This window comes from Oncorhynchus gorbuscha, linkage group LG13 (assembly GCF_021184085.1).
Source record: "Oncorhynchus gorbuscha isolate QuinsamMale2020 ecotype Even-year linkage group LG13, OgorEven_v1.0, whole genome shotgun sequence".
Classification (NCBI taxonomy): Eukaryota; Metazoa; Chordata; class Actinopteri; order Salmoniformes; family Salmonidae; genus Oncorhynchus; species Oncorhynchus gorbuscha.
Window position 1 is genome coordinate 37561837 of NC_060185.1, and position 26412 is coordinate 37588248.

The window sequence follows — 26412 nt, forward strand, 5'->3', positions numbered from 1 at the left end:
CATAGTCACGACGCTTGTACATCCTCACTGTTGGTCCACACACACAGACAACCCTCAATGTCTTCCACTGGCCAAACCCAAGTCCTCCAGTGCTCTATTCCTCACACACACCTTCTCAAAGTCTCCCACCATCCAACCTTAATTTGCCCAGTAGTCCAGTCTTCAGGTCGTATACACATCCCACCAACTCCACACCAGGTGGTTGCCAACGGTAATGTGATGTCACTTTCTGTCCAGGTGTGTTCTGATATCAAAGATGCAAAGAATATTGGCTCTGCCTCTTCTTCTCTTGTTATAAGTTTGAGAACAGGAACGAGTAATATGAGGAAAATAACAATCAGACTGTCTGTCTGTGGAACAGGCTCAGACTCACACAGATAGATAAAAACAACAGCAACAGCAACAAAAGAGAGAGAAGGCTGTCTGTGTGGCTGTCTGGAGGACCTCCTGAGAGACACAGCTACAGGATGAAACAAGACCCCTGGGTAGACCTACTCCTCCTCTCCTCCTCCTTCCCTTCTCTCTTCTTTCTGTTCCACTGCTCCTGAGGAAACTGAATCTAGGTCCTGGTGTTTTGTCTATCTGCTCTCATCTTCCTGATCGACTCACGCCATCACTGCTCTCTCTCTATTTCTAATCATCCCTCTCTCCCTCACGCTCTCTCTCTGTCCCTCTCTCTCTCTACATGTCATTCCACAGCACATGTGATCAATGGTTCTGAATACCTGCTACAGCAGTGACAGCAAGGAGGAGTGGAGAGAGGAATGGAGGAGAGGAGTGTTGGGTGGAGAAATAGAGAGAAGGATAGAGAGAGGGATGGGGTCTGGGTGGTAGCATCATTCCCTGTGTGTTATATGTCTGTTTAATTAAGTAAATAACCCTCTGGCAAACGACCTGGGACTGGACTGAACACTACACCACAGAACACAGCTGTCACACACACACACGATCACGCTCACGCAGGCAGGCAGACACACACACCTGTCACCAGGGCCAAAACCACTATCAGCAACCACAGTCTCAATAATTTATAAAACCTACCAGATCTGTGTCTCTGTATCCCCCTCCGTCTTTCTCCACCCTCTCTCTCTTTCTCTCTCATTCATCCCCCCCCGCCCTCCCCCTCTTCCTGTCATTCCTATATGCCTTATCGGATAGGTGTGTCTTATTGTTGCCGCCCGTAGCATTGAATGCCAGGGAAGCCATTAAAAATGCTCAGTGTTGAGCTAAACTGAGTGAGCTCTACTGTGAATGGTCCTGGCGCAGTGTCAAGGGAAGCAGGTTTGGATTTGGCTTCACACCAATCACATCAAAAGCCAAATTACATTGACAGAAAACACTTGAATTGTTGCATCTCATTGTGTTGCTGTCCTCTGATGGTTAGCTAGCTAAAATGGTCCCATTCCCAAATTAGCTATGGATGGCGATAAGGATTTAGACTTGTGGTTTTACTTAATTCTCCATACTCCATGATTATAATGCGTTTCTGATCCAACCATAAATTCATATATTGTGCCCCTTGCCTGAGAGGACGGAAGTTCAATATGTAGCTAGATGTAGTAGGCTAATGTTAACCAGCTGGCTCATTTTTGCACATGAAAGGAAGTTAGACTAGCGAGCAAGCATTTTACCCAGGTAGCCTATGACAACAAAAACTAAAAATGTGTAGGTTCTCTTTTAACTATTAGTTTCGGGTTTTTCACTTATTGGATACGCCCCCAACATATTCGTCAGAAGCCTTTATTATACTACGCCAGATATGACTGGCTGGACGTCGAGACGTGTGCGTTGGGGAGGAGTGTCCCTCCTATCCTATAAAAGCAGGATCTCTGAGTCATTCAAACACCTCTTTTCGCTTTTCATCAGAAAGCTTACCTCCACACGACTGCATTTTGCCTCCAACTGCTCTAAATGCTAGTAAAACTAAATGCATGCTCTTCAACCGATTGCTGCCCGCACCCGCCCTCCTGACTAAAATCACTAGTCTGGACGGTTCTGACTTAGAATATGTGGACAACTACAAATACCTAGGTGTCTGGTTAGACTGTAAACTCTCCTTCCAGACTCACATTAAGCATCTCCAATCCAAAATTAAATCTAGAATCGGCTTCCTATTTCGCAACAAAGCCTCCTTCACTCATGCTGCCAAACATACCCTCGTAAAACTGACTATCCTACCGATCCTTCACTTTGGCGATGTCATTTACAAAATATGCTCTCGTTGGCTGGCCCTCAATACATATCCATCGCCAAACCCACTGGCTCCAGGTCATCTATAAGTCTTTGCTTGGTAAAGCCCTGCCTTATCTTAGCTCACTGGTCACCATAGCAACACCCACCCATAGCACGTGCTCCAGCAGGTATATTTCACAGCCCAAAGCCAACATCCCCAAAGCCAACACCTGCTTTGGCCGCCTTTTAATCCAGTTCTCTGCTGGCAATGACTAGAACGAATTACAAAGTCACTGAAGCTGGAGACTTATATCTCCCTTAATAACTATAAGCACCAGCTGTCAATGCAGCTGACAGGTCACTGTACCTGTACACAGCCCATCTGTAAATAACCCACCGAAGTACCTCATCCCCATATTGTTATTTCTTTTGCACCCCAGTATCTCTACTTCAAATCAAATCAAATAAAATACAATTTTATTTGTCACATACACATGGTTAGCAGATGTTAATGCGAGTGTAGCGAAATGCTTGTGCTTCTAGTTCCGACAATGCAGTGATAACCAACAAGTAATCTAACTAACAATTCCAAAACTACTGTCTTATACACAGTGTAAGGGGATAAAGAATATGTACATAAAGATATATGAATGAGTGATGGTACAGAGCAGCATACAGTAGATGGTATCGAGTACAGTATATACATATGAGATGAGTATGTAGACAAAGTAAACAAAGTGGCATAGTTAAAGTGGCTAGTGATACATGTATTACATAAGGATGCAGTCGATGATGTAGAGTACAGTATATACGTATGCATATGAGATGAATAATGTAGGGTAAGTAACATTATATAAGGTAGCATTGTTTAAAGTGGCTAGTGATATATTTACATAATTTCCCATCAATTCCCATTATTAGAGTGGCTGGAGTTGGGTCAGTGTCAATGACGGTGTGTTGGCAGCAGCCACTCAATGTTAGTGGTGGCTGTTTAACAGTCTGATGGCCTTGAGATAGAAGCTGTTTTTCAGTCTCTCGGTCCCAGCTTTGATGCACCTGTACTGACCTCGCCTTCTGGATGATAGCGGGGTGAACAGGCAGTGGCTCGGGTGGTTGATGTCCTTGATGATCTTTATGGCCTTCCAGTAACATCGGGTGGTGTAGGTGTCCTGGAGGGCAGGTAGTTTGCCCCCGGTGATGCGTTGTGCAGACCTCACTACCCTCTGGAGAGCCTTACGGTTGAGGGCGGAGCAGTTGCCGTACCAGGCGGTGATACAGTCCGCCAGGATGCTCTCGATTGTGCATCTGTAGAAGCTTGTGAGTGCTTTTGGTGACAAGCCGAATTTCTTCAGCCTCCTGAGGTTGAAGAGGCGCTGCTGCGCCTTCTTCACGACGCTGTCAGTGTGAGTGGACCAATTCAGTTTGTCTGTGATGTGTATGCCGAGGAACTTAAACTTGCTACCCTCTCCACTACTGTTCCATCGATGTGGATAGGGGGGTGTTCCCTCTGCTGTTTCCTGAAGTCCACAATCATCTCCTTAGTTTTGTTGACGTTGAGTGTGAGGTTATTTTCCTGACACCACACTCCGAGGGCCCTCACCTCCTCCCTGTAGGCCGTCTCGTCGTTGTTGGTAATCAAGCCTACCACTGTTGTGTCGTCCGCAAACTTGATGATTGAGTTGGAGGCGTGCGTGGCCACGCAGTCGTGGGTGAACAGGGAGTACAGGAGAGGGCTCAGAACGCACCCTTGTGGGGCCCCTGTGTTGAGGATCATCGGGGTGGAGATGTTGTTGCCTACCCTCACCACCTGGGGGCGGCCCGTCAGGAAGTCCAGTACCCAGTTGCACAGGGCGGGGTCGAGACCCAGGGTCTCGAGCTTGATGACGAGCTTGGAGGGTACTATGGTGTTGAATGCCGAGCTGTAGTCGATGAACAGCATTCTCACATAGGTATTCCTCTTGTCCAGGTGGGTTAGGGCAGTGTGCAGTGTGGTTGAGATTGCATCGTCTGTGGACCTATTTGGGCGGTAAGCAAATTGGAGTGGGTCTAGGGTGTCAGGTAGGGTGGAGGTGATATGGTCCTTGACTAGTCTCTCAAAGCACTTCATGATGACGGAAGTGAGTGCTACGGGGCGGTAGTCGTTTAGCTCAGTTACCTTAGCTTTCTTGGGAACAGGAACAATGGTGGCCCTCTTGAAGCATGTGGGAACAGCAGACTGGTATAGGGATTGATTGAATATGTCCGTAAACACACCGGCCAGCTGGTCTGCGCATGCTCTGAGGGCGCGACAGGGGGTGCCGTCTGGGCCTGCAGCCTTGCGAGGGTTAACACGTTTAAATATCTTACTCACCTTGGCTGCAGTGAAGGAGAGACCGCATGTTTTCGTTGCAGGCCGTGTCAGTGGCACTGTATTGTCCTCAAAGCGGGCAAAAAAGTTATTTAGTCTGCCTGCCTGGGAGCAAGACATCCTGGTCCGTGACTGGGCTGGATTTCATCTTGTAGTCCGTGATTGACTGTAGACCCTGCCACATGCCTCTTGTGTCTGAGCCGTTGAATTGAGATTCTACTTTGTCTCTGTACTGACGCTTAGCTTGTTTAATAGCCTTGCGGAGGGAATAGCTGCACTGTTTGTATTCGGTCATGTTGCCAGACACCTTGCCCTGATTAAAAGCAGTGGTTCGCGCTTTCAGTTTCACGCGAATGCTGCCATCAATCCACGGTTTCTGGTTAGGGAATGTTTTTATCGTTGCTATGGGAACGACATCTTCAACGCACGTTCTAATGAACTCGCACACCGAATCAGAGTATTCGTCAATATTTTTATCTGACGCAATACGAAACATGTCCCAGTCCACGTGATGGAAGCAGTCTTGGAGTGTGGAGTCCGCTTGGTCGGACCAGCGTTGGACAGACCTCAGCGTGGGAGCCTCTTGTTTTAGTTTCTGCCTGTAGGCAGGGACCAACATAATGGAGTCGTGGTCAGCTTTTCCGAAAGGGCGGCGGGGCAGGGCCTTATATGCGTCGCGGAAGTTAGAGTAACAATGATCCAAGGTTTTACCACCCCTGGTTGCGCAATCGATATGCTGATAAAATTTAGGGAGTCTTGTTTTCAGATTAGCTTTGTTTTCAGATTAGCTTTGCTAAAATCCCCAGCTACAATGAATGCAGCCTCCGGATAAATGGTTTCCAGTTTGCAAAGAGTTAAATAAAGTTCGTTCAGAGCCATCGATGAGTCTGCTTGGGGGGGATATATACGGCTGTGATTATAATCGAAGAGAATTCTCTTGGAAGATAATGCGGTCTACATTTGATTGTGAGGAATTCTAAATCAGGTGAACAGAAGGATTTGATTCCTGTATGTTTCTTTCATCACACCATGTCTCGTTAGTCATGAGGCATACGCCCCCGCCACTCTTCTTACCAGAAAGATGTCGTTTCTGTCGGCGCGATGCGTGGAGAAACCCGTTGGCTGCACCGCATTGGATAGCGTCTTCCCAGTAAGCCATGTTTCCGTGAAGCAGAGAACGTTGCAGTCTCTGATGTCCCTCTGGAATGCTACCCTTGCTCGGATTTCATCAACCTTGTTGTCAAGAGACTGGACATTGGCAAGAAGAATGCTGGGGAGTGGTGCGCGATGTGCCCTTGTCCGGAGTCTGACCAGAAGACCGCTACGTTTCCCTCTTTTTCGGAGTCGTTTTTTTGGGTCGCTGCATGCGATCCATTCCGTTGTCCTGTTTGTAAGGCAGAACACAGGATCCGCGTCGCGGAAAACATATTCTTGGTCGCACTGATGGTGAGTTGATGCTGATCTTATATTCAGTAGTTCTTCTCGACTGTATGTAATGAAACCTAAGATGACCTGGGGTACTAATGTAAGAAATAACACGTAAAAAAAAAAACTGCATAGTTTCCTAGGAACGCGAAGCGAGGCGGCCATCTCTGTCGGCGCCGGAAGTGTGTAACTTGCACATCATCATCTGCACATCTATCACTCCAGGGTTAATGCTAAATTGTAATTATTTCACCACTATGGCCTATTTATTGCCTTACCTCCCTAATCTTACTACATTTGCACACACTGTATATAGATTTTCTATTGTGTTATTGACTGTACGTTTGTTTATCCCATGTGTAACTCTGTGTTGTTGTTTGTGTCGCACTGCTTTACTTTATCTTGGCCAGGTCGCAGTTGTAAATGAGAACTTGTTCTCAACTGGCCTACCTGGTTAAATAAAGGTGAAATAAAATATAAAATAAAATTCCAGAATTAGCTAAATTGTCCACAGACGTGAGCTTACAACTCACTCAGTTTGCAGTGATGGCAAGTTTACTTTTCCTTCACCATAGTAAGAGGAAACTTATTTGAGGGAGAAACGGGTAGAGATGTGACACGGCTAACTCGTTTCATGACCAATGTATCCAAACAGTGACTAGATGTCAACAAGCTAGCCACCAAGCTAGCCACCACGCTAGCCACCAAGCTAGCCACCACGCTAGCCACCACGCTAGCCACCACGCTAGCCACCAAGCTAGCCACCACGCTAGCCACCAAGCTAGCCACCAAGCTAGCCACCACGCTAGCCACCACGCTAGCCACCAAGCTAGCCACCACGCTAGCCACCACGCTAGCCACCACGCTAGCTAAGTTTTGTGGTTTTACTTCGTCAAGAAAAGTTTTTTACGCTACACCAAGCTATATTTTATAATCTGTCTTTTTGGATACGGTATCCGGCCATCACACCGAGTGCCATTTTCGAAGATAACCCGCTAATTGTTGGCTATTTTTCCGATAACTAAAAACATACTGTGATGGACATTTTTATGTTTGTGCTTTTCTAATAACCAATATATGTGTCCTACTCATGTGCTTTTCTAATAACCAATTTTGTGTTTATGCAAGTGACTGACTGAGTGAATCCTCACTATCAGTATCTGCAATTTAGCAGTATGCCCACAACCTTGTTTTGAGAAAGGGATATCTCAGTTGCAAATTGTCAGGTTAACGAGAAGAAGCCTTGTGAGGTATTGGTCTGTCACATTCATGACCCAGTATTGGTCGGTCACATGTAGGAAGAAAATGTAACTTGTCTGTATATAAGAGAACTAACGGGACTGCCCCGGGTGGAGCTCCTGATCGACATGTATAGTTAGTTGAAACCTATGGTGGAAAATTAATTACATTTAGACATACTATGCTGTTTTTACTGAATTGTCCATTGTTATATGTTAGTGTTTTTTTGCGGATGCAAGCTTGTGTGACAGTTAAGTCTGGGCGTACAGATAAGAGATGTTTGGGTGCGACCGCAGTATGTGACATCCTGTTGTCACAATCTACAGGAATTTAGCTGTGTGGAAACTTGCAAGAAGGAACAGACAATCACGGCAATGTCAGCATTCTTAATCTACACAGACAAGCTAATCGCCTTTACACACCATGTTTCACCCATGTTTCACCCCTGTTTCAACACATTTCAACACACTAAACTGCCACATAGACAAAATAGGTTGTACTTTCTATAAAATCATCCTATTGTTCCAACGTAATTGAGGAAAATAAGAACAATACAAAATTTACTGTCGCAAAGCTAACTAAAAAGCAGCGTTTCCCAAGAGAGGATGGCTTTCACTTCAGCAGTGATAAATTCATGAACTTCTTTGAGGAAAAGATCATGATCATTAGAAAGCGAATTACGGACTCCTCTTTAAATCTGCGTATTCCTCCAAAGCTCAGTTGTCCTGAATCTGCACAACTCTGCCAGGACCTAGGATCAAGGGAGACACTCAAGTGTTTTAGTACTATATATCTTGACACAATGATGAAAATAATCATGGCCTCTAAACCTTCAAGCGGCATACTGGACCCTATTCCAACTAAACTACTGAAAGAGCTGCTTCCTGTTCTTGGAACCCCTATGTTGAACACAATAAACAGCTCTCTTTTTTATTATTATTTTTTATTTATTTTACTTTTATTTTACTAGGCAAGTCAGTTAAGAACAAAATCTTATTTTCAATGACGGCCAAGGAACAGTGGGATAACTGCCTGTTCAGGGGCTGAACGACAGATTTGTACCTTGTCAGCTCTGGGATTTGAACTTGCAACCTTTCGGTTACCAGTCCAACGCTCTAACCACTAGGCTTGAAAAAGTCAAACCTTGACTCAGAAAATATTTAAACTATCAGCCTGTATCGAATCTCCCATTCCGCTGAAAAAAATGTAAAAGGCTGTTGCGCAGCAACTCACTCCCTTGCTGAAGACTAACAATGTTTTTCGAAACGTTTCAGTCTCGTTTTAGACCGCATCATAACACTGAGACTGCACTTGTGAAGGTGGTAAATTACCTTTTAATGGCGTCAGACCGAGGCTCTGCATCTGTCCTCGTCCTCCTAGATCTTAGTGCTGCTTTTGATACCATCGATCACCACATTCTTTTAGAGAGATTGGAAACCCAAATTGTTCTACACGGACAAGTTCTGGCCTGGTTTAGATCATATCTGTCGGAAAGATATCAGTTTGTCTCTGTGGATGAATTGTCCTCTGACAAATCAACTGTACATTTTGGTGTTCCTCAAGGTTCAGTTTTAGGACCACTATTGTTTTTGATATATATTTTACGTCTTGATGATGTCATTCGGAAACATAATGTTAACCTTCACTGCTATGCGGATGACACACAGCTGTACATTTCGATGAAACATGGTGAAGCCCCAAAATTGCCCTCGCTGGAAGCTTGTGTTTCAGACATAAGGAAGTGGATGGCTGCAATTCTTCTACTTTAAAACTTGGACAAAACAGAGATGCTTGTTCTAGGTCCCAAGAAACAAAGAGATCTTCTGTTGAATCTGATAATTAATCTTGATGGCTGTACAGTCGTCTCAAATAAAACTGTGAAGGTACTCAGCGTTATTCTGGACCCTGATCTTTCTTTTGACGAACATATCAAAACTTTCTGACCAAAAATGATACAGAAAAATGTATTCAGGCTTTTGTCACATCTAGGTTAGATTACTTCAATGCTCTACTTTCAGGATACCCAGGTAAAGCACTAAATAAACTTCAGTTAGTTCTAAACACGGCTGCTAGAATCTTGACGAGAACCAAAAGATTTGATCATATTATTCCAGTGCTGAGTTTGGGATATATCCTGCCTGTTTAGCCCTGTCCAAGGGTATCGTCGGATGGGGCCACAGTGTCTCCCGACCCCGACTGTCTGTGTGTCGGGGGGCTAGGGTCGGGGATACCATCGCTGTTCTACTCACATAAACCGCCTCAAACTCCTTGCAGTGTCCTTAGCATTAAAGTTGTTACTCCCATCTCTGGAGGGTCGACATGTTCTAGTCAAAACAGACATTACCACCATTGTGGCTTACATAAACAGACAGACAAGGGGGACTGCAATCCTCTCACTTACACACACTGGCACACAGACTGATTATGTGGAGCAGTGTGCATCTCCAGTAACTGAGAGCTACTCATGCACCAGGAGTGCTGAATCTGGGGGCAGATTTACTCTCCAGGGGAAACCCTCTATATGGGGAGTGGAAGCTCCATCATGAGGTAGCCAATCAGGTTTGGATGCACTTTGGAATTCCTGCAGTGGATCATTATGCATCGATGGAGAATACACAGTGTCCACTGTTCTTTTCCCTGAGGCATTGGGATGCACCGATGGGAGTGGAAGCGTAGCGCAGCATTGGCCAGAAAAACACTGGCTAGCAGAGATCACTTAATTAACTACTATGTGGCCAACCATGGTTCCTCCCTTTGCGTCGGGACCTACTGTGCCTAGAGTGCAGGGAAATATTTCCTCCTCACCCAGAACTGTTTGCCCTCTGGGCCTGGTCCGTGAACGGTTCCACTTGAACACTGCCAGGCTTCCACAAAATGTCATTTGACTATTCAGAGTGCTGATCCACCAGGTCCCTTTATGATTGTAAATGCTGTGTGTTTGAGGATCGGTGCACTAAGTCACAGACAGAGTCCTTCCAGTGCTCTGTCCCGGTAATCCTGTCATTTCACAGGAATTATTAGAGAAAGGAAAGAAACTTTTTGGACCTAGACTTGGCGCTACGGTACCGCTTACCATGCGATTGCAGAGAGAACAGTCTATGACTTGAGTGACTGAAGTCTTTTACAATTTTTTGGGCACTCCTCTGACATTGCCTAGTATATAGGTCCTGGATGGCAGGAATCTTGGCCCCAGAGATGTATGGGGCCGTACACACTACCCTCTGTAGCTACCCTCACCAAGAGGTGTTGCAACCAGTCAGGATGCTCTCGATGGTGCAGGTGCAGAACTTTTTGAGGATCTGAGGACCCATGCCAAATCTTTTCAGACTCCTGAGGGGGAAAAGCTGTTGTCGTGCCCTCTTGATAGTTTGTTGGTGATGTGGACACCAAGGAACTTGAAGCTCTCGACGGGTACCACTACAGCCCCGTCGATGTTAATGGGGGCCTGTTCGGCCCTCCTTCTCCTGTAGTCCTCGATCATACTGAGAGTGTCATTGCATTTTGGTGCACCAGAATTACATTCATTTCCAATGGAACGCTGCGTTAGCCTTGCAGCATTGCGATAGGCAGAGGCAGTTGCAGTGCATTCTGGGTGGTGCATAAGGTGGATTTATCGAACGTATTTATTTATTATTATTTATTTTTTTTATAAAAAAAATAATTTAAAAAACAATAGTGATAGATGTGCAGAAGATGAACGTGCAAGTAGAGATACTGGGGTGCAAAGGAGAAAAAACAAAAAAGAACAGTATGAAGTACTTGGATGTGTCACGTTCTGACCTTTATTTCCTTTGTTTTGTATTGATTTAGTATGGTCAGGGTGTGAGTTAGGGTGGGCAGTCTATGTTTGTTTTTCTATGATTTGGGGATTTGTATGTTTCGGCCTAGTATGGTTCTCAATCAGAGGCAGGTGTCATTAGTTGTCTCTGATTGAGAATCATACTTAGGTAGCCTGGGTTGCACTGTTTGTTTGTGGGTGATTGTCTATGTTAGTTGCTTGTGTCAGCACAGGTCTCATTTATAGCTTCACGGTCGTTATTTGTTTATTGTTTTTGTATAGTTTTGTATTCAGTGTTCAGTGCTTTCTTTTATTAAATACTCATCATGAACACATACCACGCCGCATTTTGGTCCTCCGATCCTTCTCGCCTCTCCTCTTCAGATGAAGAGGAGGACGACCGTGACGTAATGTGATTGGATGTTCATTATTTGACTAGGCTACCTGTATTTGACATTGTGTTGTTATTTCGCTGAACACTAGATGGTTTAACTGTACTTTTGGCAGTGAAACGGTGCTACTCAGGCAACAAAAACAACTCACCCAAATGTATAGCCCCGTTGGAAAATAAAAATGGACTGTTTGAAAATGTGATGATATTTTGTTATTATTAAAATAAAATGTGAATCACATTTTTAGTTGTCGTACCCCCCAACGGCATTTCACGTACCCCTGTTCTAGAGAATAGACCTAGTTCCTGTATTATATAAATATGTCACACCACACAGAAGTTTATAAAACGGGTTATTTACAGATGGGCTATGTACAGGTGCAGTGATCTGTGAGCTGCTCTGACAGCTGGTTCTTAAAGTTAGAGAGGGACGTACGAAAACAAATCAAATTTTGAAAAACTCCCATATCTTTTGGGTGAAGTTCCACAGTGTGCCATCACAGCAGCAAGATTTGAGACCTGTTGCCACGAGAAAAGGGCAACCAGTGAAGAACAAACACCATTGTAAATACAACCCATATTTATGCTTGTTCATTTTATCTTGTGTCATTTAACTATTTGTACATTGTATATATATATATATAATATGACATTTGCAATGTCTTTACTGTTTTTAAACTTCTGTATGTGTAATGTTTACTGTTAATTTTTGTTGTTTTTCACTTTATATATTCACTTTGTATGTTGTCTACCTCACTTGCTTTGGCAATGTTAACACATGTTTCCCATGCCAATAAAGCCCTTGAATTGAATTGAATTGAATTGATATGTGTCTCCAGCTTCAGTGATTTTTGCAATTCGTTCCAGTCATTGGCAGCAGAGAACAGGAAGAAAAGGCGGCCAAAGCAGGTTTTGGCTTTGGGGATGACCAGTGAAATATACCCGCTAGAGCGTGTGCTATGGGTTGGTGCTGCTATGGTGACCAGTGAGCTGAGATAAGGCGGGGCTTTACCTAGCAAAGAATTATAGATGACCTGGAGCCAGTAGGTTTGGCAACGAATATGAAGCGAGGACCAGCCAACAAGAGCATACAGGTCACAGTGGTGGGTAGTATTTGGGGCTTTGGTGACAAATGGATAGACTGTGATATACTGCATTCAATTTGCTGAATAGAGTGTTGGAGGCTATTTTGTAAATGACATCGCCGAAGTCAAGGATCGGTAGGATGGTCAGTTTTACGAGGGTATGTTTGGCAGCATGAGTGAAGGATGCTTTGTTGTGAAATAGGAAGCCGATTCTAGATTTAATTCTGGTTTGGAGATGCTTAATGTGAGTCTGGAAGGAGAGTTTACAGTCTAACCAGACACCTAGGTATTTGTAGTTGTCCACATATTCTAAGTCAGAACCGTCCAGACTAGTGATTCTTGACAGGAGGACGGGTGCGGGCAGCAATCGGTTGAAGAGCATGCATTTACTTGCATTTAAGAGCAGTTCGAGGCCACGGAAGAAGAGTTGTATGGCATTGAAGCTCGTCTGGAGGTTAGTTAACGCAGTGTCCAAAGAAGAGAATAAACCAGCAGCAAGAGAGACATCATTGATGTATACAGAGAAGAGAGTCGGCCAGAGAATTGAACCCTGTGGTACCCCCATAGAGACTGCCAGAGGTCCGGACAACATGCCCTCCGAGTTGACACACTGAACTCTTATCTGAGAAGTAGTTGGTGAACCAGGCGAGGCAGTCATTTGAGAAACCAAGACTATTGAGTCTGCCGATAAGAATGTGGTCATTGACAGAGTCGAAAGCCTTGGCCAGGTCGATGAAGACAGCTGTATAGTATTGTCTCTTATCGATGGCGGTTATGATGTCGTTTAGGACCTTGAGCGTGGTTGAAGTGCACCCATGACCAGCTCAGAAACCAGATTGCATAGCGGAGAAGGTACGGTGAGCTTCGAAATGGTTGGTGATCTGTCTGTTAACTTGGCTTTGGAAGACCTTGGGAAAGCAGGGTAAGATAGATATAGGTCTGTAACAGTTTAGGTCTAGAGTGCCACCCCCTTTGGGGATCTCAGACGATATGAAAGAGAGGTTGAACAGGCTAGTAATAGGGGTTGCAACAATTGCAACAATTGGATCATTTTAGAAAGGGAGGGTCCAGATTGTCTAGCCTGGCTGATTTGTAGGGGTCCAGATTTTGCAGCTCTTTCAGAACATCAGCTATCTCGATTTGGGTGAAGGAGAAGTGGGGGAGGCTTGGGCAAGTTGCTGTGGGGGGTGCAGGGCTGTTGACCGGGGTAGCAGGTGGAAAGCATGGCCAGCTGTAGAAAAATGCTTATTGAAATTCTCAATTATCGTGGATTTATCGGTGTTGACAGTGTTTCTTATTCTCCATGGACTTTACAGTGTCTCAGAACTTTTTGGAGTTGGTGCTACAGGATGCGAATGTATGTTTGAAAAAACTAGCCTTTGCTTTCCTAACTGCCTCTGTATATTGGTTCCTAACTTCCCTGAAAATCTGCATATCGCGGGGGCTATTCAATGCTAATGCAGTGCGCCACAGGATGTTTTTGTGCTGGTCAAGGGCAGACAGGTCTGGAGAAAACCAAGGGCTACATCTGTTCCTGGCACTACATTTTTTGAATCGGGCATGCTTATTTAAGATGGTGAGGAAAGCACTTTTAAAGAATAACCAGGCATCCTCTACTGACGGAATGAGGTCAATATCCTTCCAGGATCCCCAGGCCAGGTCGATTAGAAAGGCCTACTCGCTGAAATGTTTTAGGGAGCGTTTGACAATGATGAGGGGTGGTTGTTTGACTGCGGATCCATTACGGACGCAGGCAATGAGGCAGTGATCGCTGAGATCCTGGTTGAAGACAGCAGAGGTGTATTTGGAGGGCAGGTTGTTCAGGATGATATCTATGAGGGTGCCCGTGTTTACGGATGCATCAAACTGTATGCGTAGACGGCTTTACAGAAATGGTAGCAGAAGGTGAATGTGGAACATTTGTTACACACATATCCAGATGATGCTGTATACCACTTTGCGCCATGACTCTGTCGGTGTGATCGAGGCGTAAGACCTGACCATGATACACAGTAGGAATAATGGATTTTTTCCCATCCCATGATTTTATTTTAAGTAGGATAGCGGACTACATGAATTAATATTGATAACCATCTAGATGTCACCTTGATACATGCACATACTACTCTCAATGGGGAGGGCATGAAGAGCAACAACACCAGGACATTGTGCCCTTCGCCTCATCTTGATAAGCACTACTGTCCGGCAATGGCGTGGGAAGTACAATAGTTGCCTAGTATCAGGGTGACAGTCACAGTAAGCACAGGCATACAACGTATGAAGCAACAGTACACCCATCATCAGTACTGTCACACCCTGACCTTAGAGAGCCTTGTATTCTCTAATTTGGTTAGGTCGGGGTGTGACTAGGGTGGGTACTCTAGTTTTTGTATTTCTATGTTGGCCTGGTATGGTTCCCAATCAGAGGCAGCTGTCTATCGTTGTCTCTAATTGGGGATCATATTTAGGCAGCCTTTTCCCACTGCGTTTTTGTGGGATCTTGTTGTTGTGTAGTTGCCTGGGAGCACTGCATTTGCTGCACGTTTCGTTTGCTGTTTATTGTTTTGTGAGTTTCATTTAATAAACATGTGGAACTCTACGTATGCTGCACCTTGGTCCGTTAATTCTACAAACGATCTTGACACTCTCATCAGCTTTAAAATAGAAGTTCAAACTTTCGTGGTATGGTAGCTCAAAGTACGGTAGTTGCACGCCCACAATCTTCCTTTAGACACACCCACTCCTTTCCACACACCCACTATCTTCCTTTAGACACACCCACTCCTTACCACACACCCACTATCTTCCTTTAGACACACCCACTCCTTTCCACACGCCCACTATCTTCCTTTAGACACACCCACTCCTTTCCACACGCCCACTATCTTCCTTTAGACACACCCACTCCTTTCCACACGCCCACTATCTTCCTTTAGACACACCCACTCCTTTCCACACACCCACTATCTTCCTTTAGACACACCCACTCCTTTCCACACGCCCACTATCTTCCTTTAGACACACCCACTCCTTTCCACACGCCCACTATCTTCCTTTAGACACACCCACTCCTTTCCACACACCTACTACTTTCCTTTTGACACACTCACTCGCAAATACTCCGGTAGCCATATTGAGCTGAAGCTACCCGATTCTCCCCAGTCCAGTCAATAATTCGCTGAGAGATGTGGCTGCTGTTATTAGAGACACATACTACCCATAACGAACACAGACAAACACACAGGGCGAGGAGAGGAGACACACAACAACCCTTTCCTACCTGACAGACCCTCCCTCCAGAGAAGACCAGGTACCATCCTGGCCTCCAGTGGTTTTCAGTAGGTATTACACCACAAACCACAGCTCATATGACTATGATCATTTTTTTACTTTTTCTAATTGAACCTTTATTTAACTAGGCAAGTCAGTTAAGAACACATTCTTATTTACAATGACGGCCTACCAAAAGGCAAAAAGGCCTCCTGTGGGGACGGGGGCTGAGATTAGAAATAACACTACTACAACGCTACATAAAGAGAAACCAACATAGTAGCGGCACACAACATGGTACAGACAAGAGCACAAAGGGCAAGAAGGTAGAGACCACAATCCATCACGCAAAGTAGCCACAACCGCCAGTAAGAGTGTCCATGATTGAGTCTTTGAATTAAGAGATTGAGATAAAAGTGTCCAGTTTGAGTGTTTGTTGCTGCTCGTTCCAGTCGCTAGCTGCAGCGAACTGAAAAGAGGAGCGACCCAGGGATGTGTGTGCTTTGGGGACCTTTAACAGAATGTGACTGGCAGAACGGGTGTTGTATGTGGAGGATGAGGGCTGCAGTAGATATCTCAGATATGGGGGGGTGAGGCCTAAGAGGGTTTTATAAATAAGCATCAACCAGCGGGTCTTGCGACGGGTATACAGAGATGACCAGTTTACAGAGGGGAATAGAGTGCAGTGATGTGTCCTATAAGGAGCATTGGTGGCAAATCTGATGGCCGAATGGTAAAGAACATCTAGTTGTTCGAGAGCACCCTTACCTGCCGATCTATAAATGATGTCCCCGTAATCTAGCATGGGAAGGACGGTAATCTGAATCAGGGTTAGTTTGGCAGCTGGGGTGAAAGAGGAGCAATTACGAGGAAACCAAGTCTAGATTAAACCCTCAGAGGTAGTAATCACACCGGTGGGAAGAGGGGCATTCTTCTTACCAAACCACATGACCTTTGTTTTGATGGTGTTCAGAACAAGGTTAAGGGTAAAGAAAGCTTGTTGGACAGTTTCAACATAAGCAATTAACTCCAGCATAAGCAATGACCAGATTAACATTGGTCCAAACCACTACATGTATTTTTAGGGTGTAAACTTCGAAGCCAAGAGTCACTATCTGCGTAACCAAATGGCACCATATTCCCAAGTGTACTACTTTTGACCAGTTCCCATAGGGGCTCCAGTCACAATTATACTGAACAAAAATATAAACACAACATGCAACAATTTCAAAGATTTTGCTGAGTTACAGTTCATACAGTGGGGCAAAAAAGTATTTAGTCAGCCACCAATTGTGCAAGTTCTCCCACTTAAAAAGATGAGAGAGGCCTGTAATTTTCATCATAGGTACACTTCAACTATGACAGACACAATCCAGAAAATCACATTGTAGGATGTTTAATGAATATATTTGCAAATTATGGTGGAAAATAAGTATTTGGCCACCTACAAAAAAGCAAGATTTCTGGCTCTCACAGACCTGTAACTTCTTCTTTCAGTGGCTCCTCTGTCCTCCACTCGTTACCTGTATTAATGGCACCTGTTTGAACTTGTTATCAGTATAAAAGACACCTGTCCACAACCTCAAACAGTCACACTCCAAACTCCACTATGGCCAAGACCAAAGAGTTGTCAAAGGACATCAGAAACAAAATTGTAGATCTGCACCAGGCTGGGAAGACTGAATCTGCAATAGGTAAGCAGCTTGTTTTGAAGAAATCAACTGTGGGAGCAATTATTAGGAAATGGAAGACATACAAGACCACTGATAATCTCCCTCGATCTGGGGCTCCGCGCAAGATCTCACCCCGTGGGGTCAAAATGATCACAAGAACGGTGAGCAAAAATCCCAGAACCACACGGGGGGACCTAGTGAATGACCTGCAGAGAGCTGGGACCAAAGTAACAAAGCCTACCATCAGTAACACACTACGCCGCCAGGGACTCAAATCCTGCAGTGCCAGACGTGTCCCCCTGCTTAAGCCAGTACATGTCCAGGCCTGTCTGAAGTTTGCTAGAGAGCATTTGGATGATCCAGAAGAAGATTGGGAGAATGTCATATGGTCAGATGAAACCAAAATATAACTTTTTGGTAAAAACTCAACTCGTCGTGTTTGGAGGACAAGGAATGCTGAGATTCATCCAAAGAACACCATACCTACTGTGAAGCATGGGGGTGGAAACATCATGCTTTGGGGCTGTTTTTCTGCAAAGGGACCAGGACGACTGATCCGTGTAAAGGAAAGAATGAAGGGGCCATGTATCGTGAGATTTTGAGTGAATACCTCCTTCAAGGGCATTGAAGACGAAACGTGGCTGGGTCTTTCAGCATGACAATGATCCCAAACACACCGCCCGGGCAACGAAGGAGTGGCTTCGTAAGAAGCATTTCAAGGTCCTGGAGTGGCCTAGCCAGTCTCCAGATCTCAACCCCATAGAAAATCTTTGGAGGGAGTTGAAAGTCCATGTTGCCCAGCAACAGCCCCAAAACATCACTGCTCTAGAGGAGATCTGCATGGAGGAATGGGCCAGCAACAGTGTGTGAGACTTACAGAAAACGTTTGGCCTCTGTCATTGCAAACAAAGGGTATATAACAAGGTGTTGAGATAAACTTTTGTTATTGACCAAATACTTATTTTCCACCATAATTTGCAAATAAATTCATTAAAAATCCTACAATGTGATTTTCTGGATTTTATTTCTTCTCATTTTGTCTGTCATAGTTGAAGTGTACCTATGATGAAAATTACAGGCCTCTCTCATCTTTTTAAGTGGGAGAACTTGCACAATTGGTGGCTGACTAAATACTTTTTTGTCCCACTGTATAAGGAAATCAGTCAATTTCAGTAAATTCATTAGGCCCTAGTCTATGGATTTCCCATGACTGGACAGGGGCACATGGGTGGGCCTGGGAGGGCATAGGTCAGGCCAAGCCAATCAGAATATATTTTTTCCCCCACAAAAGGGCTTTATTACAGACATAAATACTCCTCAGCACCCCCCTGGTGAAGAAGCCGGATGTGGTCCTGGTTGGCGTGGTTACACGTGATGTCTGTGGTTGTGACGCCGGTTGGACGTACTGTCAAATTCTCTAAAACAACATTTGAGGCAGCTTATGGTAGAGAAATGAACATACAATTATCTGGCAACAGCTCTTGTGGACATTCCTGCAGTCAGCATGCCAATTGCACCCTCCCTCAAACCTTGAGACATCTGTTGCATTGTGCTCTGTGACAAAGCTGCACCTGTGTAATGATCATGCTGTTTAATCAGCTACTTGATATGCCACACCTGTCAGGTGGATGCATTATCTTGACAAAGGATAAATTGCTTACTAACAGGGATGTAAACACATGTGTGCATAAAATTTGAGACAAATAAGCTTTTTGTGAGTATGGACAATTTCTGGGATCTTTTATTTCAGCTCATTAACATGTGACCAGCAACTTACATGTTGCATACATTTTTTTTGTTCAGTATAGAATAGTTCAGTATAGAATAGTTCAGTATAGAATAGTTCAGTATAGAATAGTTCAGTATAGAATAGTTCAGTATAGAATAGTTCAGTATAGAATAGTTCAGTATAGAATAGTTCAGCATAGAATAGTTCAGTATAGAATAGTTCAGTATAGAATAGTTCAGTATAGAATAGTTCAGTATAGAATAGTTCAGTATAGAATAGTTCAGCATAGAATAGTTCAGTATAGAATAGTTCAGTATAGAATAGTTCAGTATAGAATAGTTCAGTATAGAATAGTTCAGTATAGAATAGTTCAGTATAGAATAGTTCAGCATAGAATAGTTCAGTATAGAATAGTTCAGCATAGAATAGTTCAGTATAGAATAGTGCACGGTAAAGGGAATAGGGTGCTATATGGAATGCATCCCGTGTGATGTCACGATAATAGCTGATTTACACAGGCAATGAGTCTTCAGCTCATTTTCATTTAGATAGTCAAAGGTCACAGCGAAAGCTATTGATTGGCTGATTGAACAGACACTTGACACCAATCAACACTGGTCAATAAATCCAGCCAGCACTCTGTTTTCTGCTTCAATTAACAATGAACATAGCATAAATCAACTAAAAACACTCAAGACATCCAGCACACACTTCTAACACTTTTATTGCCAGTCTAACACACACACACACACACACACACACACACACACACACACACACACACACACACACACACACACACACACACACACACACACACACACACACACACCCTCTCTCAATACAGATACCATACTCATGTGTAAGCCCCCCAACACCCCCTGTACAGAGTGATCTCTCTCACACTCATTAGTTACCAGGCACACACACACACACACACACACACACACACACACACACACACACACACACACACACACACACACACACACACACACACACACACACACACACACACACCTCCTCCCCCTGTCCTCTCTATTGTGTTTGGTCATGAGAGAGAGATGAATGGATGCCAGTCTCTCATCAGGGAGGAATGTGAGCAGAACACGACAATAACAACATCACTGAACAAGCGCACTGTTATCATGGTGACAACACACTGTCACCATAAACTACAACATAAACTACACCTGGCACCATTAAGTTGTGACTAGCTGAGCTTGGTTTAGCTTGATTAGTCACAAGAGTGCTAACTCTGCCAGTTTTTCACAGTGCTTGACCCAGGTCTGATGGCTACTGTGTCCATGGTAACAGTACCTACATGAGGGTAGTTATGGTTACCTGTATGAGGGTGGGGCATATGTAGCTGAGGCGACGGACACTGCTGTCCCAGCCTTCGGTTGGCCAAGGCTCTGCTGAAGTCATCGCTAATCGCGCCATGGTAAACTCATATTAGGCTGTGTGTGTGTTCCATCTGTCCCTCTCTCAGCAACATTCCTCTGGCTGCTAGCGTGGCCTCCTATTGATCTCTTCACAAGATTCTCAGTACTTCACTGTTAGACAATTTTAGCTCCTTCTTCTGGGCTTCTGCCTGTCTGAGAATCTCCCAACCGTCTGTAGACCTGCTCAACTTTCTCCACAGACCCCTCTCCTTCCCGCTGCCCCTGGCTCCCCACCCCTTCTCTCTTTCTCACTCCCTTTCTTTCTCTCTCTCTGGTTCTCTGCTGAGAGTTGTGTGTGTGTGTCTGTGTGTGTGCATGTGAAGGGGCCTGTTCAGCTGAAGAGGAGCCATTGTCAGGGGTGATTAGACGATCAGAAAGGCTGACGAGTCGAACACCACATTTACTGGACATCAAGAAGACCGAGACACACACACACACTATGCACATTCAAGCACACATTCACACACACACACTATGCACATTCAAGCACACATTCACACACACACACTATGCACATTCAAGCACACATTCACACACACACACACTATGCACATTCAAGCACACATTCACACACACACACTATGCACATTCAAGCACACATTCACACACACACACTATGCACATTCAAGCACACATTCACACACACACACACACTATGCACATTCAAGCACACATTCACACACACACACACACTATGCACATTCAAGCACACATTCACACACACACACTATGCACATTCAAGCACACATTCACACACACACACACTATGCACATTCAAGCACACATTCACACACACACACACACTATGCACATTCAAGCACACATTCACACACACACACTATGCACATTCAAGCACACATTCACACACACACACTATGCACATTCAAGCACACATTCACACACACACACACACTATGCACATTCAAGCACACATTCACACACACACACTATGCACATTCAAGCACACATTCACACACACACACTATGCACATTCAAGCACACATTCACACACACTATGCACATTCAAGCACACATTCACACACACACACTATGCACATTCAAGCACACATTCACACACACTATGCACATTCAAGCACACATTCACACACACACACACACCTGACACTCCTGTAATGGAACGGAAAAGCGCCTGTGTTGTTCCCCTCAGAAACATACCAGAAAGATTGAGTGTGTGTGTGTGTGTGTGTGTGTGTGTGTGTGTGTGTGTGTGTGTGTGTGTGTGTGTGTGTGTGTGTGTGTGTGTGTGTGTGTGTGTGTGTGTGTGTGTGTGTGTGTGTGTGTGTGTGTGTGTGTGTGTGTGTGTGTGTGTGTGTGTGTGTGTGTGTGTTCTTTTACCTGCTGCAGAATGACCATGACTCTGGTTTCTGAGCTTATGCCTGGACATCAGACGTCTCCAGGTGTCCACCCTGAGACAGAGAGAGAGGAGAGACAGGGACAGAGAGAGAGGGGAGACAGAGAGAGAGGAGAGACAGAGAGAGAGGAGAGACAGGGACAGAGAGAGAGGGGAGACAGATAGAGAGGAGAGACAGGGACAGAGAGAGAGGAGAGACAGAGAGAGAGGAGAAACAGGGACAGAGAGAGAGGGGAGACAGAGAGAGAGGAGAGACAGGGCCAGAGAGAGAGGAGAGACACAGAGAGAGGAGGGACAGGGACAGAGATAGAGGGGAGACAGAGAGAGAGGAGAGACAGAGAGAGAGGAGAGACAGGGACAGAGAGAGAGGGGAGACAGGGACAGAGAGAGAGAGAGGGGAGACAGAGAGAGAGGAGAGACAGGGACAGAGAGAGAGGAGAGACAGAGAGAGAGGAGAGACAGAGAGAGAGGAGAGACAGAGAGAGGAGAGACAGGGACAGAGAGAGAGGGGAGACAGAGAGAGAGGAGAGACAGGGACAGAGAGAGAGGGGAGATAGAGAGAGAGGAGAGACAGGGACAGAGAGAGAGGGGAGACAGAGAGAGGGGGGAGACAGAGAGACAGAGAGAAAGGAGAGACAGGGACAGAGAGAGAGAGGGGAGACAGAGAGAGAGGAGAGACAGAGAGAAAGGAGAGACAGGGACAGAGAGAGAGAGGGGAGACAGAGAGAGAGGAGAGACAGGGACAGAGAGAGAGAGGGGAGACAGAGAGAGAGGAGAGACAGGGACAGAGAGAGAGGGGAGACAGAGAGAGAGGAGAGACAGGGACAGAGAGAGAGGGGAGACAGAGAGAGAGGGGAGACAGAGAGAGAGGAGAGACAGAGAGAAAGGAGAGACAGGGACAGAGAGAAAGGAGAGACAGGGACAGAGAGAGAGAGGAGAGACAGAGAGAAAGGATCTGGTTAGCAGCTAGCAACTCAGGCAGCCATCAAGTCATAATGACAAAGTGAGTAACAGTGGGTGTGTCCCAAATGACACCTATACTGTGCAATACTTTTGACCAGGGCCCATAGGGTTCTGGTCAAAGGTAGTTCAATTTATAGGGAATAGGGTGCCATTTGAGACACAGTCAGCCAGTCAGTCGGCTGCTCTGGAAAATGACCAACAACATTCTCATTTGCATATTAATTCAAACTGAAACTGCCTTTGTATTGAAGTTGGCCACTCATACAAATTCAATGTACATTCTCACTGCATAAAACACACACACCACCACATCCTTCATCCACTTACACACACCACTCAAAGGTCCTCCATGACCGACCAGTGTCCTAACCTCATTCCCAACTCTGCCACTGTGTTTTAGACCTAGTCAATTATTCATCCCCCTAATTATACTTTACTTTAAGGTTTTGACACACCCTTCCTGCTACACACACACAGTAGGAGAAGACAGTGAGTTGGGGGGAGGGAATTTTGGGGGAGACAATGGGGGTTAGGGGGAGAGAGGAAGGTTTAGGGGGAGGGGTGAGACGGGAAGAGTTGGGTTGGGGAGAGGGAGGGATGTTTGGGGGACATAGGGAAAGTTGGGGGAGAGAGAGAGTGAGGTTTAAGGGGAGGGGAGGGATGTTTGGGGGAGACAGGAAAATGCCATTTATTGGTTAATTTACTGCAGTAAATAGATGTCAGCTCTGTGCCCCCGAGCCTCTCTGATTAAACCATTGATGAGAACACACACATAAACACACACACAAACACGTGCGGTAGGATTAGGAAGGCGAACGTCTCTCCATCAATATTTTAGCATCTAATTACCACAGCAGAGGTCTGGGACAAAGGTTACAGCCAGGGAGACCGAGCGTAAGTTGTGTGTATGAACGTGTTTGAATATGAAAACACAGATATAGAACAGCAATTCTGGAAAACATGAATATATACTTCTTCTTGTACACACACACACACACACACACACACACACACACACACACACACACACACACACACACACACACACACACACACACACACACACACACACACACACACACACACACACACACACACACACACACACACACACACACACACACACACAGAGAGAGAGAGAGAGAGAGAGAGAGAGAGAGAGAGAGAGAGAGAGAGAGAGAGAGAGAGAGAGAGAGAGAGAGAGAGAGAGAGAGAGAGAGAGAGAGAGAGAGAGAACAGAACAGAGAGAGAAAGACAGAGATGAAAAGAAAATTAGAGACACAGAAGGAGAGGCAGAAGGAAAGAAGGAGATATAATCCATTCCCTTCATTCTCTGGGCGACGCCAGTCATTGTTGTTGATCACCTGAGTGTGGGCTTCTGAGAAACAGCCTGTCTGTAATTCCATCGCCTCCACCAGCGAGGACACAGACTTTTATAGTTTTATAGGTCAGAGGGGAAGAGAGACAAAGAGACCGACTCTGGGACCTCGTCAGTACACTAAAAACACCATATTACCCCATCCCACCCACTAGTGGATACCGCCAAACCCACTCACAGTATAATACAATGCCAGATACATTCCAGAGAACCATTATAAAAGTACATTGAACCCGCCCTCAGCTGTACATACTGCCGCCCTAAGACCCTATACCTCCTGAAATAACCCAACAGGGAGGGAGAGACACAGGAGACAGAGAGAGAGAGAGAGAGAGAGAGAGAGAGAGAGAGAGAGAGAGAGAGAGACACAGGGAGACAGGGAGAGAGAGAGAGAGAGAGAGAGAGAGAGAGAGAGAGAGAGAGAGAGAGACACAGGGAGACAGAGAGAGAGAGAGAGAGAGAGAGAGAGAGAGAGAGAGAGAGAGAGAGAGAGAGAGAGAGAGAGAGAGAGAGAGACACAGGGAGTCAGAGAGAGAGAGAGAGAGAGACACAGGGAGACAGAGTCAGAGAGAGAGAGAGAGAGAGAGAGAGAGAGAGAGAGAGAGAGATGCACAGCAAGAAAAAGGATGCAGGATATTAGGCTAACCCCCCATTGCCCCCATTAAAACTAAATTCTAATCAACACTCTCACGCAACACCAAAACTGTCAGACTGATAAACCAATCAACTGATAGAAGAGAGCGAGATAGAGATACAGAGATGTAAAGAGGGTGTATAATGACTAGCCAGGATCTGCTCACAATAAGACTAATGGAATGAGTTTATGGCGATGTAAAGCCTCTGATTTGAACTGATTTAAACTCTTGTAGCTACGTTTGGGGCTAATTAACTCTGGGGTTGAACCAGAAACTCTGAATTTCTTAATAACTTCTGACCAAGGCTCGCTACCCACTGTGCCAATAGAGGTAACAGTAACATCTTACTTAGAGTAGTGATATGTTGCATTCGTGTAGAATACATTCTTTATGTCATGTTTATAAAGGCTTCCTGTTGCTACATATCACCAAAGTGAGAAGTGTTACTGAATTCTTAGGCAGATACAGTACCCACTGCACTGTGCTAGTCCAGTTAACCCTCCAGGAGAGGTAGTAATGTAACTGTAGTTAATTGACGGTAGAAACAGCAGAGCCTATAAGCACATTACATGTTATCTGAATGTCATGTGAACATTCATCTAAGCTGCAGCAAGAGCAATTGAAAAAAACATAATAATAATTCTACAGCTGATAATGCAACACGAGCTGTGCGAGTCAAAGGATGGACAGGAGAGATGGTAGAGGGTCTCTCTCTGCAACTAGTCAGTATCCACAACCCGGAGCAGGCAGGATTCTCTAACTGAGATACAGTACATACAGGGAGTAGCTAAAGAGGGCTCTATCAGCTCTGCTTACACACACACAAGGCAGGTATGCCTATGATTCAATGGTTAGTTAATCATTAATGTTTCTCCATGTGAACACCCTGAAACCACATACTAGGACTAGACAGTGTCAGATATAGAGCAAAAATATTGTACTAACACTCTCCCACGTTATCTGGACAAACAACACCAATTAACCTTGTAACACACACACACACACACACACACACACACACACACACACACACACACACACACACACACACACACACACGCACGAGGGAGATGTTAGCAAAAAGTAGCTTTAAGAGCCAAAGCCTCCATGCTTCTTTAAGCCTCCTGACTATGTATATTCTTACCACTGTGTACAGTCCTCTTTCTATACCCCTCTCTCTCTCGTTCCAGATGATTGTCCCAGGTCTATGTTCACTCAGACAAGTCCACAGAATGCAGTGGGGTGGATGGATGAAGGCAGGACAGAGAAAGAGAGGTGCTTCCTGAATCTCTCTCTCTCTCTCTCTTAGTGGGTGGTCAGACACCTGCTGCACTGTAGAGGTACTAGAGACTCCCTTGCTCCTGCTCTCTCTCTCTCTCTCTCTCTCTCTCTCTCTCTCTCTCTCTCTCTCTCTCTCTCTCTCTCTCTCTCTCTCTCTCTCTCTCTCTCTCTCTCTCTCTCTCTCTCTCTCTCTCTCTCTCTCTCTCTCTCTCTCTCTCTCTCTCTCTCT

At 45.1% G+C, this 26412-nt stretch overlaps 1 protein-coding gene across 2 annotated transcripts in view; it reads right to left on the bottom strand.

Annotated features, from left to right (window-relative positions):
• The window catches only part of LOC123992826 (unconventional myosin-VIIa-like), a 68156-nt gene extending 41885 nt beyond the window's left edge, over positions 1-26271 (bottom strand). Inside the window, exons 1-2 of one of the 2 annotated variants that reach the window (XM_046294378.1) lie at positions 26047-26271; positions 21911-21981 (exon numbers count right to left, since the gene is read on the bottom strand). In XM_046294378.1, coding sequence (XP_046150334.1) covers positions 21911-21928 — 18 coding nt within the window. In that variant the 5' untranslated portion in view covers positions 21929-21981; positions 26047-26271. Of the gene's footprint in view, positions 1-20453; positions 20706-21910; positions 21982-26046 lie in introns of those variants that run through there. The other variant, XM_046294377.1, reaches the window with a different exon arrangement.
• Between the last annotated feature and the right edge of the window lie 141 nt (positions 26272-26412).